At 38.4% G+C, this 18,114-nt stretch overlaps 1 protein-coding gene and 1 pseudogene across 1 annotated transcript; one reads left to right on the forward strand and one right to left on the reverse strand.

Annotated features, from left to right (window-relative positions):
• The first annotated feature begins 1,096 nt into the window (after nucleotides 1-1,096).
• LOC119540028 (cytochrome c1, heme protein, mitochondrial-like) lies at nucleotides 1,097-2,244 on the forward strand. The gene has a single exon (XM_037843994.1). The coding sequence runs from the start codon at nucleotides 1,099-1,101 to the stop codon at nucleotides 2,074-2,076; it is 978 nt and encodes a 325-aa protein (XP_037699922.1). The 5' UTR covers nucleotides 1,097-1,098; the 3' UTR covers nucleotides 2,077-2,244.
• A 12,570-nt stretch (nucleotides 2,245-14,814) lies between these two features.
• LOC119540601 lies at nucleotides 14,815-15,634 on the reverse strand (annotated as a pseudogene).
• Nucleotides 15,635-18,114: the final 2,480 nt, after the last annotated feature.

Below are 18,114 nucleotides of genomic sequence, written 5' to 3' on the forward strand. Positions count from 1 at the left end.
GGCTTTGTCCAGACTGGATCTGCCTAGACCCCAGTCCCAGACCACCCTGGTCTGGCCCAGCTGGTACTCTCTTGTAGAAACAACAATGTAGGAAAATAGGTCAGCATATGGCATGGTCTAGATAGGAAGACAGAGTTCATGTTCAGATCAGTCATTTAAGATCACATGCAGGGGGTAAGCCAGTCAGGTGAGATGGAAGCAGATGGCTCAGGCCTTGTTGACTGAAGCAGCACTGCTCTCCCTTTAGATGAGATCCGAGAGTTGGGTGCACGTCTTCTGTGCTGGAAGAGACTGCCAGCCCTTCCAATTAAAGATATGATTCACCAGTCACCCTTGCGCTCCTCTTCTGCCTCCTTTCTCATTACTGGGGACTTTCAGCAAATGGAGACACTGTCTCCTCCCTGTGCTTGGCCTCACTGCCTTTCTACAGCTCTATCAATCCCGTCAGCTTTGAGATCTTCACGCCTATCATCCATCCATGCCCATTCAGAAAGAACTTTTCATCTTCTTCATAATCTAAGCCTCAATTCCTCCTCTAGTTATCTGTTCTGATTCCTTGAGGCTGAGTGAGGGATTCTGTCTCCATGTCCCATAGCACTGTTTGCAAATCTCTCTAATGTAGCCTTTATTATAACATACCTTAATTGTTGATCTACTTATTTACACATCTCAGTAAGTCAGGAACTTCTTGATAGAAAGAAAATTCATTATACTGAGGGATGGAAGTATTAGTGCAGAGTAGGCTCAAAGGACATCAGAAATTCCAAAGTCGCCAAAGGAACCAAAATTGTAGGTGACAAATAATTCCTTAACACTTGGATGCTTGCAGATGCTGGAGGCAGGGAACCCTTGCCATTAGTTGGTTTTGACTACATGTGTAGGGACTCATCAGCTAGGCAAAGTGCCAGATGCTAAAAGAACTCAGCCCATGGACCATGACTTAGAAATAAATTATATAAATAGTCACTGCTTTCTTATTCTCTTCTCCACTGCCTGCCATGCTGTAATTTAGCATTTAGGAGCTCTGTAATGAATCACAGCATTTAAAGAAAATAGATCCTTTTCAACTTGCCTCTAACATTGCATGGAGGGGCCAAGATGGCGGCGGCGGCGGCTTCGCTTCGCGGGGCGGTCCTGGGCCCGCGAGGCGCGGGGATCCCGGGCGCGCGGACCCGGGGGTTGCTGTGCTGTGCGCGGCCCGGGCAGCTCCCGCTGCGGACGCCTCAGGCAGTCTCCTTGTCGTCAAAGCCCGGCCTGTCCCGGGGCCAGAAGGTGATGCTGTCAGCGCTAGGCATGTTGGCGGCAGGGGGTGCCGGGCTGGCCGTGGCTCTGCATTCTGCCGTGAGTGCCAGTGACCTGGAGCTGCACCCTCCCAGCTATCCCTGGTCTCACCGTGGCCTTCTCTCCTCTCTGGATCACACCAGCATCCGGAGGGGCTTCCAGGTATATAAGCAGGTGTGCTCCTCCTGCCACAGCATGGACTACCTGGCTTACCGCCACCTGGTGGGCGTATGCTACACGGAGGATGAAGCCAAGGCGCTGGCTGAGGAGGTGGAGGTGCAGGATGGCCCCAACGAGGACGGGGAGATGTTCACGCGGCCAGGGAAGCTGTCCGACTACTTCCCAAAACCGTACCCCAACCCTGAGGCTGCTCGTGCTGCCAACAGCGGGGCTCTGCCCCCCGACCTCAGCTACATCGTGCGAGCTAGGCACGGCGGTGAGGACTACGTTTTCTCTCTGCTCACTGGCTACTGTGAGCCACCCACTGGGGTGTCGCTGCGAGAAGGCCTTTACTTCAACCCCTTCTTCCCTGGCCAGGCCATTGCCATGGCGCCCCCCATCTACAATGAAGTTTTAGAGTTTGACGATGGTACTCCAGCCACCATGTCCCAGGTGGCTAAGGATGTCTGCACCTTTCTGCGCTGGGCAGCTGAGCCAGAGCATGACCATCGCAAATGCATGGGACTCAAGATGTTGATGGTGATGGGTTTGCTGTTCCCCCTTATCTATGCCATGAAGCGGCACAAGTGGTCAGTTCTGAAGAGCCGGAAGCTGGCCTATCGGCCGCCCAAGTGACCCTGCCCACCATCTGCCCGCCATCCAGCCTGAACAGGCCCTCGCGCCCAGGAGCCCCTGGTCAGACCTCAGGCCTGTGCGGCCAAGCCTTTCTTCCTCTGGGACAAGAGGGAAGGGGACAGGAGACCCGGGTGTAGCTCCAGATCCTCCTTCAGCCCCCCATCATGGGAATAAATTAAGTTTCTCAACATAAAAAAAAAAAACAAAACAAAAAAAAAAAAACATTGCATGGAAATTTATTATGCAATAAAAACAACATTAACATTCTCTGAAAGAGTTTCCCTAGAACAAATCTTCTAGGGCTTTACAAATAGCTCAAGGAAATGGCTTCAAAACTTCTCCTTTAAAGTACAACTTGAGTCTAGCACTTCTCAGAGGAAATGTCAGCTTCAATTTTTCTTGGCTTAAATTTCATTTCAAGAATAGTGCACGTTCTTTTTCCTCTTACACTCTGCTCCCTGGTCTCAGGAAAAAGAGGAGTTATGGTGAAGCAGCCACATTTAGTAGGTTAATTCCTGTGGAACCAAGATGAGGCCTTATTAACACGGAATCTGGAAAGCATATGGCCGAGGCACAATGGATAAGAATGAAGAGAAGCAGAGGCCATGAGGGACGATTCAGTCATATGAAGGGGAGTCCATCCTGGTTAAACAGTAAGAATCAAGGTATCCTGGTTTGAATGTATTATGTCCCCCAGAAAAGGCCATATTCTTTGATGCAATCTTGTGGGGCGGACATTTTAGTACTGATTAGATTGGAATCCTTTGAGTGTTTCCATTGAGATGTGCCCCACCCAACTGTAGGTGATAACTTTGATGAGATAATTTCCATATTCAGCGTGGGCCTTGATTATTGGAGCAGTATATAAGCTCAGACAGAAGGAGCTGTGGCCTAGAGAGGAACGTCCTGGGAGGAAGCCATTTTGAAACCAGAACTTTGGAGCAGACGCCAGCCACGTGCCTTCCCAGCTAACAGAGGTTTTCCGGACGCCATTGGCCATCCTCCAGTGAAGGTACCCGATTGCTGATGTGTTACCTTGGACACTTTATGGCCTTAAGACTGTAACTGTGTAACCAAATAAGCCCCCTTTATAAAAGCCGATCCATTTCTGGTGTTTTGCATTCCGGCAGCATTAGCAAACTAGAACACAACATGATAAAAGAAGTCTATTTTTGAACATGGAAAATATGAAATCAGAAAGGTGAATCTCCATTAAATGATGAAAATACTTTAAGCCATGAAGCAAATCATGCTATCATAAAAGTACTTTATGTTTATTCAGAGACATATTGTAAATGCTTCAGCTTTTTAAATGTAGGAGCCTGGCTGCTGACTGATCAGGTAGAAATAAATTCTGAAGATGTTGCTAGACTCTGCTCCAGCACAAGAAGCAGATTTTCTGGGCTATGTTTTCCTACCATTCAATATAAGAATGTAAGTGCTCCAGTAGGAAAAGACTGAGGTTTTAACAGACCCATGAATTCTGTTTCAGCTTCTTGCTTCTGTGGCTTTCTCTCTGTGTCTGAATTTCATTCTCTTATAAAGGATTCTAGTAATAGGATTAAGACCCGTCCTGACTGAGGTGAGGCACACCATAACTGAAGTAGCCTCATCAAAAGTTTTACTTACAGTGGGTTCACACCCACAGCAATGGATCAAATTTAAGAACATTTTTCTGGGGTACATACAGCTTCAGACCACCACATTCCATGCTTTGGACCTCAAAAAGACATGTTCTTTCTACATGTAAATACATTCATGCTATCACAATATCCTGAGAGCTTTAAGTCATTTCAGAAACAATTGCTAAGTACAAAGTCTCATCAAAATTGATTATGGGTGTGGTCTGTCCTGGGACATGAATCCCCTCTATCTGTGGACCTGGGAAACCTAGAGAACAAGTATCTGCTTCTGATATATAATGAAGGGACAGGTATAGGATAAACATTCCCATTCCCATAGGGAGAAATTGGAAGAAAAACAGGGGTCACAGGTCCCAAACAATTCGGAAACCCTGCAGGGCATAGTCCATTAGATTTCAAGATCTGAGACTCATCTATGGAATGATATTTTGTCCTCCAGGCCTGATGAAGAAGCAGCCCCACCCCTTTCAAGTGCTTGCCCAGCAGCCATGATCTCCCTGAACACTGGGGTGAAGGCCCCACCCTCTCTGAGTATTTGGACGATGTCCAAGCTCTCTGCAATCCCCAGGGCATAGGCTCCATCCTCTCTGAGCACTGGGATGGCAGCGTTCTTCCTGAATGACGGTATGGAAGGCTGACCCTCTCCAATGCCAGGGCAGACTTACCCTTTCCACACACATGGATGGGCCAGCTCTCTTGGCCCAAGAAGATGCCTTGACCCAAACATCAGCTTCCATGGTTCTGCCCTTGAAGTGATTTTTCCTTCAATCTGTGCCTTCCCTGTCCCTTTTAGTCCAGGTTGGCAGTGGTTCCATTCATACAAAGTAAAAGAAACTTGTTTGATTTTGCAAAGAGTACACAGGGTTCCAAACCACTAGAGAGTAGGATTTTCTACAGATTCTTCCTAGATAACTGCACCTCCAGTCTTGACTTGCACAGACATTGCTGACTGAATTCACCCTCAAGTGGAATGCTATTCTCTGGTGACTCACTTTCAGGGAGCTCAGAATTTTCCAAACCATCAGTTTCTGGCTTCTTTGTGCCTAGTGGTTCAGTTCTTCAGCTTATCCCTTTCTTTTTTGAATTTTACTATAAGCTGTAAAGAGAAACCAGGCTGTACTTTCCGTACTTAGCTTGGAAGTCTCCTCAGCTAAATAGCCAAGTTAATCGCTCTCAAGTTCTGCCTTCCATCCAACATCAGAACTCAATTTCACCAATTTCTCTGCCACTTGAAAACAGGATCACTTTCCTCCAGTTTTCAATAACACATTCATCATTTCTGTCTAAGGCCTCACTGGAAGTACTATATCAACAGTGTCTTCAAAACAATCTAGGCCTTTTCTATTAGGTGCCTCATAATTTTTCTATCCTCTATCAATTACCCAATTCCAAAGCCATTTCTACATTTTGGAATTTGCAATAGCAGCACCCTGCTTCTGGTACAAAATCCGTCTTAGTTTCCTAGACTGCTTAAGCAAATACCATGAAATGGGTCAGGTTAAACAATGGGAATTTATTCACTCATGGTTTTGAGGCTGGGAAAATGTCCAAATCAAGGCATCATCAAGGCAGTGCTTTCTCCACAAAGACTGTGATATTTTGGAGCTGGCTGCCAGTGATCCTCGGTGCCTCTGTTGTGTGGTGGCATTTCCTGGTCTCTTCCTTCTCTTCTGGGTTCCATTTCAGCTTCTTGTTTCCAGTGGCTTTCTGTGTGTGTGTGTGTCTGGATTTCATTCTCTTATAAAGGACTCTTCCAATAAGAGAACTAAGATCCATCCTGACTGAGGTGAGCCACACCTTAACTGAAGTAACCTCATCAAAAGGAACTACTTACAATGGGTTCACACCCACAGGATAGGATTCAATTTAAGAACATGTTTTTGGGTTTTTTTCTGGTGTTTCAAAGCACCACAGGGTTCAAATTTACATTATCTCAGGCTCTAGAAACCCCAGGCCAAGAAGTTGACATAAAAATTTTCCCTAGATGGCACCTAACAGAAGCAATTGAAAAAGTTCTCTGGATGGACACAGCCTTAACCTAAACCTCACAGGATTCCCACAGGTAAATTCATACCGAGCATGAACCCACAGTCCTAAATAACAAAACACACAGGAAAACGAGTCTCTATGAGTGAAAGTGAGAAGAAACAACAAACAGCAAAATTAAGCTTCTCAAGAATTTCATATAACTAAAATATTGGATACAAACTGAAAAATAAATTAATATAAAATTATCAATGCAATTAAAAAAAATTTAAAAACAAAGAGATCGAAATACGAGTATTTTTAAAACGGCAGAATTTAAAATGATTTCCAGAAATGAAAAATAAAGTCATTGATATTAAAATTTCAATGGATGAACTAAACAGCAGAATGATTCAATCTGAAGAAAAAAATGATTTGAAAAATAGCTAAAAGAAATTAGAAAGAATGAAGCCTGGAGATATAGAGAGAGAAAATTTAAAAGCAGGGTTGTGGAGAATAGGATGTAAATGTTTGAAAAATATCTAACATGAGTTCCAGAAGGAGAGAATACAGAAAGCTGTATGCTCAAAGAGGTCATAGCTAGAAAGTTTCAAAATATTATGAAAGACATCAGTTTTCAGATTCAAGATTCATAGTAAATTGAAAGCAGGACAAATTAAATTTATCCCATGTCTAGATACATTTTAGTATAGCTGCAAAATATCAAACATAAAAATATCTGAACAGCAACCAGAACAAGAATTCAGATCACCTACAAAGCAATAACATCTAGACTGACATCAAGTACATAACTTAAGAAATGTTAGAGGCCAGAAACTAGAGTTAAATCTTTAAAGCCCTAAGAGTAAAAACAGAAATGACTGTCAATTTAACTAAACTATAATTCAAGAGGAAATGGGAAAAAGGGTCATTTCAGACAAAAAAATGAGAACTTCTGCCACCAACAAACACTCACTGATAGAACTTCTAAAAATAAACTTAAGAAAGGAAAAAATTGAACACAAAATGAAAAGCTAGAGGAAATGTTGAAGAAAAGAACTGGTAAGCATATACATGAATTCAAACAAGCATTGATGCATAAAACAATAATAGTAATGTCAATGAATAATTTGCAGTGGAAAAAGGTGGGAATAAAAGAACAATAATGTGTAAGGTGAGAGGGGTTGACAGGGGTGCAAGCCTTCTAAGGTCCTGTGTTGTTTGATAGAAGTGCAAAGATATTGACCAACTTTAGACTTTAAAAAGGCATCACATAATTTTAAAGGTAAGACTAAAGGAATGAAAATAGAGGAGAAATTAATAAGAAAATGAGAAAAGAGAAAGCATTACAAATACAGACAGCTTGGCTCGTGGGAGTGCAAACAGAGGGCAAGTTATGAATATCTATGAATATTTCAAATGCACATCTGGGAAATTTCCCTACCTATTCACTTGCACATGTGTGAAATAATTGAGTGCAATGTTTTTCATTGTGGCATTGTTTATAATAATAAAATACTGGGTGTTCAAGTTTGCTAATGCTGCTGGAATACAAAACACCAGAAATGGATTGGCTTTTATAAAAGGGGGTTTATTTGGTTACACAGTTCTAGTCTTAAGGCCATAAAGTGTCCATAAACAAAGGGTACCTTCATTGGAGGATGGCCAATGGCATCCTGAAAACCTCTGTTAGCTGGGAAGGCACATAGCTAGCATCTGCTCAATCCCAGGTTGCATTTCAAAATGGCATTCTCCAAAATGTCTGCATCGGCTTCCAATGGCCATCTTCAAAATGTCTGTCTCAGCTCTAGCTAGCTATGAGCTCCTTCTGTCTGAGCTCATATAGTGCTCCAGTAAACTAAACAAGGCCTGCACTGAATGGGCAGGGCCACGCCTCCATGAAAATTATCTAATCAGAGTTATCACCTACAGTTGGGTGGGTCACATCTCCATGGACACTTAACCAATAGGTTTCAACCCAATCCACACTAATATGTCTGCCCCCACAAGAATGCATTAAAGAATATGGCTTTTTCTGGGGGACATAAATGTACAAACTGGCACACTGGGAAGAGCCAATAATTCATTCTTTTACAACAGCATTCATAGTTCAGATGGCAGTATCACCTTGATCCTATAATTAGGTTAGAATGAAAAACAAATAAAAATGATATGCAAATTTCACCTGTGAATTGCCATAAAACTCCTAAATAAAATGTTAGTAAATCAAATTCAACAATTTTTTAAAAAACAATAATTATGACCTGTTTAGATTTATCCAAAGAATACAAATATGAGTTAAGTTTAGAAAATTCTATTGATGTAATTTATCACATTAGCTGATTAAAAGAGAAAAACCGTAAGAACATGTCATTATATGGAGAAAAAATATTTTATTAAAAAGAAAGATTTAAAAATCACAGCATATTTCTTTGCAAATTAGAAGGAAATTTCCTAAAGTTGATAAAAGTCTTAAAACAGTGAATACTTAATGCATAAAATCAGATGATAAAATTTTTTTTAAAATCAGCATTAAAAATTAAAAATAAAACTATTTGCAAACTAGGAATAAAAGTGATCCTCCATAAGCTGAAAAAAAAATTGTAAAACTAGAGCAAATATTCTATTTAATGCTGAACTAGAGCAAATATTCTATTTAATGGTGAAATATTAGAAGTGTTCCTTTAAAATTAAGAATTAGATAAGGACTCAAATAATCACTTTTTTTTGGTCAACTTCCACTTCAAAAAGAAAGAAAATGAAATTATAGGTATAAGAATTGTGAGGTAGAAACAAAACCATCATTTCTCACAAATGGCATAATTATCTAAATAGAAAATTCAAGAGAAAAATAGAACAATTATTAGAATTAATAATTGAGGTCAGAATGTTCATTGAATGTAAGATAATCATATAAAAATAAATTACATTCCTACATACCAAAACATACATATATTTTTGTTCTAAGCATCTAATATACAACAGCAACAAAATATATGGTGCTAAGAATAAATCTAATGAAATGTATGCCTTTTAAAGGAAAATATGAAATTTTACTGAAAGACATTAAAGAAGTTTTTGATAAATGGAGATATATACCATGTTCAAGGATAAGAGGTATAAGCATTGTAAAGATGTCAATTCCCCCCAAAATAAGCTATAAAGCCAAAGCACTTCCAGTCAAAATCCCAAAACAAGAAAATTTTGAAGAACTTCACAGTGAGAAGCATCATCCTGGCAACTTTGCAGACTTTCTTAAAGCTAGAATTATGACACAACTTGGTACAAGGGTAGGACCAAAGAGAACAATGAACAGAATAGAAAATCCAGGTGTTGACACATTCATGTATGAAAACTTGACATATGACAGAAGAGGAATTGCATACAAGAAGGGAGAAATCAAAGTAGTCCAGTGTTTTTCACATTTTATTTTATAAATAACCCACAGCAAATGTGTTCTATATTGCAACCCAAAACACACAATCATGTGTTTATAGGTGAATATATACATGTAACTAAAAGAAAGTTTCAAGAAAAATAATTACAATTACTGTGGGCAGCACAAGGTATTATTTTCTGTTCTGTTCCTTTTTATTAAAATATTTCCAGTTGCAACCCAAAAAATTGATTTTATATCCACTAAAGAGTTATGATCTTCAGTTTGAAAGACACTGCACTGTACCATCAGATACTTTTTTTAGTTAAATTTTTTTTATTGGAGAAGTTGTAGGTTTACAGAAAATGATGCAGAAAATAGGGTTCCTCTAGACCCCACCCACCCACCCAATTATTAACACCTCACATTAGCAAGGTAACTTTATTAAAATTGCTGAAAGAATATTATTATAATTGTACTTTTAACATGGACTTTTATACTCATGATTTACAGTACGGCTTACTGTTTGTGTAATACCGTCTTCTGGTTTTTCTTTTTGTTCTAAATACAAATATACAACCTAAAATTTCCCCTTGTAATCACATTCAAATACATAGTTCAGTGGTTTTAAGTATATACACAATGTTCTGCTACCATCACCACCATTCATGACCAAAACTTTTCCATCACCCTTAACAGAAGTTTTGTATCAATTAAGAATTAACTCCCCATTCCTTACTTCCACTCATGACTCCTGGTAATCTGTAGTCTAGTTTCTATCTCTATGAATTTGTTTATTCAAATCATTTCAAATCAGTAAAATAATACAACATTTGTGCTTTTTTGTCTGGATTATTTCACTCAACATGATGCCTTCAGGGTTCAGCCATGTTGTCATATGTATCAGAACTTCATTCAGCATGTCATTGTATGTATAAACCAACATTTTGTTTCCCATTCATCTGTTGATGGACATTTGGGTTGCTTCCATTTTTTGGTAATTGTGAATAATGCCACTATGAACATCAATGTGTCTGTTTGAGTCCCTGCTTTCAATTCTTTTGGGTATATACCCAGAAGTGGGATTGCTGGGTCACAATGTAATTCTATACTTAACTTTCTGAGGAACTGCCAGACTGTCTTCCACCATTTATATTGCCATCAACAATGAATTAGTGTTCCTGTTTCTCCACATCTTCTCCAACACTTACTATTTTCCATCTTTTTTTTTTTTAATGGTAGCCACTCTAGTGAATGTGAAACGGTATCTCACTTTAATTTGCATTTCCCTAATGGCAAATGATGTTGAGCATCTTTTCATGTGCCTTTTAGCCATTTGTATATATGCTTTGGAGAAATGTCTAGTTAAGTCTTTTGGCTTTTTAAAAATGGAGTTGCTTTTCTTTATTGTTGAGTTGTAGGATTTCTTTATATGTTCTGGATATTAAACCCTTATTGAATATGTGGTTTCCTAGTATTTTCTCCCATTCTGTGGGTTGTCTTTTTACATTCATGATGAAGTCCTTTGATACAAAAAAACTTTTAATGTTGGCAAAGTCCCATTTCTCTATTCTTTCTTTAGTTGTTCCTATTTTTGGTGTAAAGTCTAAGAAACCATTGCCTAACACGATGTCCTGAAGATACTTCCCTACATTTTCTTCTAAGAGTTTGATAGTTCTGGCTCTTATATTGAGGTTGTTGATCCATTTCAAGTTGATTTTTGTAAATATTGTGAGGTAGGGGTCCACCTTCATTCTCTTGCACCTGGATATCAGGTTTTTCCAGCACCATTTGTTAAAGAAATTATTCTTTCCCCAGTGAATGGACATGACATACTTCTTGAAAATCATTTGACATAGACATAAGTGTTTATTTCTGAACTCTACTTGAATCCCTTGGTCTATATGTCTTTCCTTGTTCCAGTACCATGAGGCTTGTATTATTGTGGCTTTATAATAAGTTTTAAGATCAGGAGGTGTGTGTCTTCCAACTTTGTTCCTCTTTATCAAGATGGCTTTGGCTATTTGGAGCCCCTAAACCTCTGTATAAATGTGACGTTTGGCTTTTCCATTACTGGAAAAAAAACATGTTGGAATTTTAGTTAGTATTGCATTGAATCTATACATAGCTTTGGGTTCTTAACAGTATTTACTCTTCCAATTCATGCACATGGAATGTACTTCCATTTATTTAGGACTACTATGATTTCTTTTAGAGATGTTTTATAGTTTTCTGTGTACAAGTTTCTTTACATCTTCAGTTAAATTTATTCCTAGATATTTGATTCTTTTAATTGCTATTGTAAATGGAATTTTTGCTTTGATTTCCTCTTCAGAGTGTTCATTACTAGTATATAGTAAAACTCTGATTTTTACATGTTGATTTTGTACCCTGCTGCTTTCCTGAATACATTTATTAGCCCCAGGAGTTTTGTTGTGGTTTTTCATTATTTTTCTATATATAGGATCATGTACTCTCTAAATAGAGAAAGTTTTACTTCTTAATTTCCAATTTGGATGACCTTTCTTTCTTTCTTTCTTTTTTTTTTTAATTTTCCTAACTGCTCTGGCTATTCCAGTACAATGTACCAGTGGTGACAGTGGCATCCTTGTCTTGTTCCTGATTTGGGAGGGAAAACTTTCAGTCTTTCATCTTTGACTATGATGCCAGCACTGGGTTTTTCATACATGTCCTTTAACACTTTGAGGAATTTCCTTCTATTCTAATTTTCTAATGTGTTCATCAAGAAGGGGTGGTGGATTTTGTCAAATACCTTTTCTGCATCAATTGTGGTGAACAAGTGGTTTCTAAACTTTATTCTTTTAATATGATGTATGATGCTGTTTGATTTTCTTCTGTTCAGCCACCCTTGCATACCTGTGATTAAACCCACTTGATATTAAAAGTATAATTATTTTAATGTGCTGTCATATTTGGTTTGCTAGTATTTTGCTAAGGATTTTTTGCATCAATATTCAAAAGGGATATTGGTCTGTAACTTTCTTTTCTGGTAGTATCTTTATCTGGCTTGATATTAGGATGATGTTGACTTTATAGAATTGGGTTAGGGAATGTTCACTCCTCTACAATTGTTTGGAACAGTTTGAGCCAGATTAGTATTAATTCTTCTTTCACTATTTGTTAAAATTTACCAGCCAAGCCATTGTTCCTGGGCTTTTCTTTGTTGGAAGGTTTTTGATGACTGATTCAATCTCTTTACTAGTTATCGGTCTATTGAGGTCTGCTACTTCTTCTTAAGTCAATGTAGGTAGCTTGTATGATTCTAGGAAGTTGTACATTTCATCAAGGTTATCTAATTTGGTGGCATAGAGTCATTCATAGTATCCTTTTATGATCTTTCTTATTTCTGTGATGTTCAGAGTAATGTCCCTCCTTTCCATTCTGATTTTAGTTTTTAGATCCTCTCTTTTTTCTCTGTCAGTCTAGCTAAGGGTTTGTCATTTTTACTGATATTTTCAAAGAATTAATTTTCAGTTTTGTTGATTCTCAATTGCTTTTTCCTATTCTCTATTTCATGTATCTCTCCTCTAACTTTTGTTATTTCCTTCCTTCTGCTTGCTTTGGGTTTAATTTGCTCTTCTTTTTCTAGATCCTCTAGTTGGTGAGATTAGGTCTCTGATTTGAAGACTTTCTTCTTTTTTAATGTAAGCATTTAGAGCCATAAATTTCCCTTTCAGCACTGCCTTTTATGCATCCCATAAGTTTCATATGCTGGGTTTTCATTTTCATTTGCCTTAAAATATTTCCTAATTTCCCCCATAATTTCTTCTTTGACCTGTTGGTTGTTTATGAATGCATTGTTTAATTTTGGTATATTGATGAATTTTCCTGTACTCTCTCTTTTACTGATTTCTAGCTTCATTCCGTGGTCAAATAAGATACAGTATATGATTTCAGTATTTTTTAATTTATTGAGATGTGTTTTGTGACCTTACATATGGTCTATACTACAGAATGATTTATGTGCACTTGAGAATATGAATTCTGCTGCTTTGGGTGAAATGTTCTGTAAATGTCTCTTAGTTCTAGTTCATTTACCATATTGTTCAAGTCTTCTATTTTCTTATTGATCCTCTGTCTACATGTTCTATCTATTATTGGAAGTGGTGCCTTGAATTCTCCTACTATTAATGTAGAACCATCTATTTCTTCCTTCAAATCTGTCAACATTTGCTTCACATATTTTTGGGGCTTTGCCATTATGTGAATACATATTTATAATTGTTATGTCTTCTTGCTGAATTGACCCCTTTTCCCCTCATAACAGTTTTTGAGTTCAAATTAATTTTAGTTGATATTAGTATAGCTATTCTATACTTTTTGTTACTATTTCATGGTATATATTTTTCCACCCTTTAACATTCAACCTACTTGTCTCTGAATGTAAAGATTGTAAGGTGAGTCTCTTGTAAACAGCATTGGTTGGGTCATTTTTTTTTAATCCATTCTGCCAAACCCTGTCATTTGTAGAGTTTAATCCATTTACATTTAAAGTAATTACTGATAATATAAGATTTTCTTCTGTCATTTTGCTCTTTGGCATTTGTAAGTATTATATCATTTTTGTTCCTAAGTTCTGCTGTTAATGCCAACTTTTGTATTTATTTGATTTTTTTTTTTTTTGTATTGTACCATTTTGGGTCCCTTCTCTCTTTCTGTATATATTTTTCATATATTTTCTTTTTGGCTACCATGGGGCTTAAATTTAACATCCTACATTTATAACAATCATGTTTGATTTGGTACCAACTTAACTTCAGTAGCATACACTCACTTTTCCTATAACCCTCTGTCCTCCCACCTTTTTGTTGTACTTGTTACAAATTGCATCTTTACACATTGTATATCCAAATGTATATATTTTTTATTAATTTTTATATATTTGCATTTTAGAACCTTTAAGAAATAAAAACTAGAGCAGCATACCAAAAAATACAATACAATAGTACTGGGATTTATAATTGCCCATATGGTTAACTTTACTGGAGGTCTTTATTTCTTTATATTGCTTTGGTCCACTGTGTAGTGTCCTTTCCTTTCCATCTGAATAACTGCCTTTGGTATTGCTCATGGGGCAGGTCTAGTGGTGACAAACTCCCTCAGCTTTTGTTTATCTGGGAATGTCTTAATCTCTCCCTCATCTTTAGAAGACTGCTCACAGGTAATAAAATCCTTGGTTAGCAATTTTTATTTCAGTGCTTTAAATATTTCATCCTGCTTCTTGCCTCCTCGATTTCTGATGAGAAATCAGCACTTAATCTTATTGGAACTCCCTTGTTTATTACACATTTTACACATTGCTTTTCTCTTGCAGCTTTCAGAACACTACTTGCCCTTGACCTTTGACAGTTTGAATACTGTGTGTCTGGATATAGTTCTCTTTGAGTTTATCCTATTCAGGTTTTGTTGGGCTTCCGAATGTGCATATTCATGTCTTTCATTCAATTAGTGAAGTTTTCTGCCATCATTTCTTTGAATACTACTCCTCCTTTCTCTCTTCTCCTTATGGGACTTCCAATGAGTATATTGGTATGCTTGAGGGTGTCCCATCTCTCCCTTAGGTTCTGTTCACTTTTTTTTTTTTTTATAAAATGACTTTGGCTTTTAAAATCCAAATGTTGACCCTGAAATGCCAGACTTCAATAATAACAAAACAAAAATTTATAGCAGCAAGCCACAAATTCATCACACATTAAGAATGCTGATACAGGCAATGGTTTTTCCTTTCTCCAATCAAGCTGTTGTATATTCCTTTTGCTTTTCCTGCTTTTTAGTTGCAGGCAGTTCAAGGCTTACCCATTGTGTGGGTTCAGCTTTTCTCATGGTGATCTCAATCTTGGTTGCAGTCATAGATACATAACTTCATTTTACATCAATCACATCCCATAATTTCACATTTTGATGAAATTCTTTCTCTCTTTCAAATACAATGTGCATATTTAACAATGTACTATTTGCTTCTACTCTACTAAATTCTGGAATGAATTTTTAGCATGTATTGAAATGGTGATTCCATCCCCAGTCTGATGCCAATTCTGTCTACATGGAACAACTTTTTCCCCAGCTTCCTTTTTAGTCCACATGTGTTTCCCTGGGGTACAGTCCTCTTGGGCTAAAAATGTATTAAAATCAGAAGTTTTTCTTCTACAACAGCTCCAGTATTTCATCCCTTCATGGAAAATAGGTACTCCAGAATGATATACACAGATTTCTTCTAGACTCTGCAGACCCTGGTATGTCTTGGCCTTTTAATTGCTTCTACTGGTTTAGGAGCCTGAATGATGTGCTCTTGAAATTTGGGTTTCAGTTCAGATAGTTCCTTCTTTTCAGTAGTCTTGACTGGCTCAGGTAGCTTCTCATTATTATGCCTACCCTTTGTATAGCCTACAGTGCTTAAGAAATCAGAAAAATCAGTTGTTCTCTTACAGCAAGACCAACCCTTTAATGCATCATGAAAGACTGGCACACCTGTGTCATAGGTGCAAGCATCACTGGAATTGTTCTTAGGATCAAAGCACTGGCCACAGCCCTGGTTGTAGCACAGCAGGGCCATGTCTTTCCCCACCATTATAGTTAAGGCCCAAACACCAGGAACCACAGGAGGATGTGTTTAGAACTCCCCTGCTGCAAACACGGGTCTCTCTGTTCACTTTTTTGAATTTTTTTTCTTTCTGCTTTCACCGTGAATCTTTTCAGTTGTTTTGTCTTAGAGATTACTGATTCTTTCTTCTGACAGCTCAAATATGCTGTTGAAATCCTCAAGGGAGTTTTTCACTTCAGTTATTGTGGTCTTCAATTTCAGTATTTCTCTTTGGTTTCTATTGAAAATTTTAAAGAGATCCCCATATTGTTCATTCACTTTTCTCATATCCCTTAGTTCTTTCTCTGTCTTTCCCTTTATTTCTTTGAGCATATTGAGGATCTTTTTTTTTTTTTTTTAAATCTTTGTCAGTTTATCCAAAGTGTAGCCCTTTTCATTGATGGTTTCTGGATTTTTATCTTGAACTTTCAGATGGGTCACTTCCTGTTTCTTTGTCTTGCAATCTTTTTTTGCACACTGTATATTTAATATTTTTTAATTAACTCTCAGATTTAGTCCTTGAGCTGTCTGTTTCTTAAGTTTGTGTCCACCTACTAACATGACAGAGATTTTCTTGAATTCCAGGAGATAGTCAAAGCAAACAAACCAAAGCAAAAAGCACCTTTCATTATCTTTGCAAATTGGCTCTGCTTTGGCTGGTGCTCTTCTTTAGAGCTTAGCCCTACTAGCAAGAAGATAAGTCCAAGCCTGAGGCAAATGTAAAGGGCAGGATCCTCTTTGTCTATCTGAGCCTGCTTCTTTTCCTGGACTTCCTCATGGCTTAGGAATTATCCATTTACAGTTTAAAGGAGTTCAAACAACCCCACTACTCCCTTTGAAGTAGACCTTCACCCCCTCCTGGGTGCTCTGTAAGAATGACTTAATGCAGGCAGCCCTTTGCCCCAGGCTGCTTTGTCATAATTGTTTCTTACATTGCTTTAGCTATCTGCAAGCTGCTTCTCTCCCTTCAGGACAAGTTCTGAGAGGACAAACCTGAGACAGTTTCCTTGTTCCATCTCTCAGACTTCTACTCAATGAATTAGCAATGACACAAGCATCTGAGTATGAGCACAGGGTTAATCTGCTCCCTCTAGAACAGAGCCAGGGACCCACAATGGGAGTGCAGGCTGGCTCCACCCCAGATGGGGAGGTGGTTGGGAAGTGGTCAGGAATGGCACCTGGAGCTTCTCCTTTGGCTTTTGAACCTGTGTTTTCTTGATTTGAACCTTCCCTAGTTACTGCAGTCCCTTAGCTGTTTTCCATAGTTTTGAAGAAGAATACTATCCTTAAGATTCTTCTGCCACTATTGCCTGAGGGAGGGGGTAGAGCAATGGCCATGTTCAGGGCAAGCCCCCAAGGATCTGAAGTAGCTGATCAAAAGCAGTGATCAGAACACATACCTCCAGAGTTTGGAGGACTAAGTCTTTATATCCCATCTTGGCATCAGCAAGCTCTGCCATAAGCCCTGGCTGAGTTCCCACTGCTGCCTGACATGAGACTGAGGTATGAGGGATGGTAGCCATTGCAGGGAGGATGCAATTGACTGGTATTTACTGCAACTTATCAGCCTCTTTCTCCAGCTCTTTTTTTGGATGCTGCACCGTGTTCCTTTAGACTTCAGAGTTTCAAAATAGATTCAGACAGTTCCTGTCAGTTCTGTAGTTGTTTTGGTGGAAGCACTGATTCCCAGAGCTCCCTAATTTGTAATCTTCCAACAGTCTTCTTTCCCTACTATCTTTTAAAGCTGTGCTTTCTTGATTTGGCACTCACCCAGTTACTGCAACCCTTTAACTGTTTTCCAGAATTTTGAGATAGACAGCCTTGCAAGTTTTTGCTAGTTCAAAGATTCTGTGGCAGAATAGCACCCTGGTGTGTCTTATTTCACTGTCTTGGCCAACCAGAACCTACCTTAAGATGCCTGATAAAGAGTTGTGTGCAGCCTAGTGTACTAGTAGGTTAAGCAACTAGTTCCCCAATCCAGGGGTGAGGTGAGGTGGGGATTGATTTCTAGTGTTTGCCCATTTCTATGGTATGAATATTCCCACCATGTACAATACAAGCTACCAGCATATATAACAACCAGGTCACAAAATCCTTGAAAGTTTAAGTCAACCTTCCTTAGCTTCTATGAGCCAGCTCCAGCAAGCCACTAATTCTGGGATAATTGGTTATCCACATGAAAAAAATTAGACCTCAATATCATGCCATATATAAAAATTGATCCCAAGAGAACTAAATGCCTAAAGATGAAAATCAAAAGTTAGAAAAGTTTTAAAAATCCAGGAATATATCTTTTTTACTTCTTAGATGAGAGGATTCTTAGGTAATATGAAAAACACAAGTCATAAAGGGAAAACTTGTTATACCTAATTACATTCAAATGAGCACTTCTGAACCTCAAAATCCATCATTTAAAAGTAAAAACAGAGAGACAGAAGAAGATGGTGGAATAG

Source organism: Choloepus didactylus, chromosome 7, assembly GCF_015220235.1.
Source record: "Choloepus didactylus isolate mChoDid1 chromosome 7, mChoDid1.pri, whole genome shotgun sequence".
Classification (NCBI taxonomy): domain Eukaryota; kingdom Metazoa; phylum Chordata; class Mammalia; order Pilosa; family Megalonychidae; genus Choloepus; species Choloepus didactylus.

What these genes read in the sequence shown, in the direction of transcription:
- LOC119540028 (XM_037843994.1), top strand. Translation starts at nt 1,099, where the DNA reads ATGGCGGCGGCGGCGGCTTCGCTTCGCGGGGCGGTCCTGGGCCCGCGA.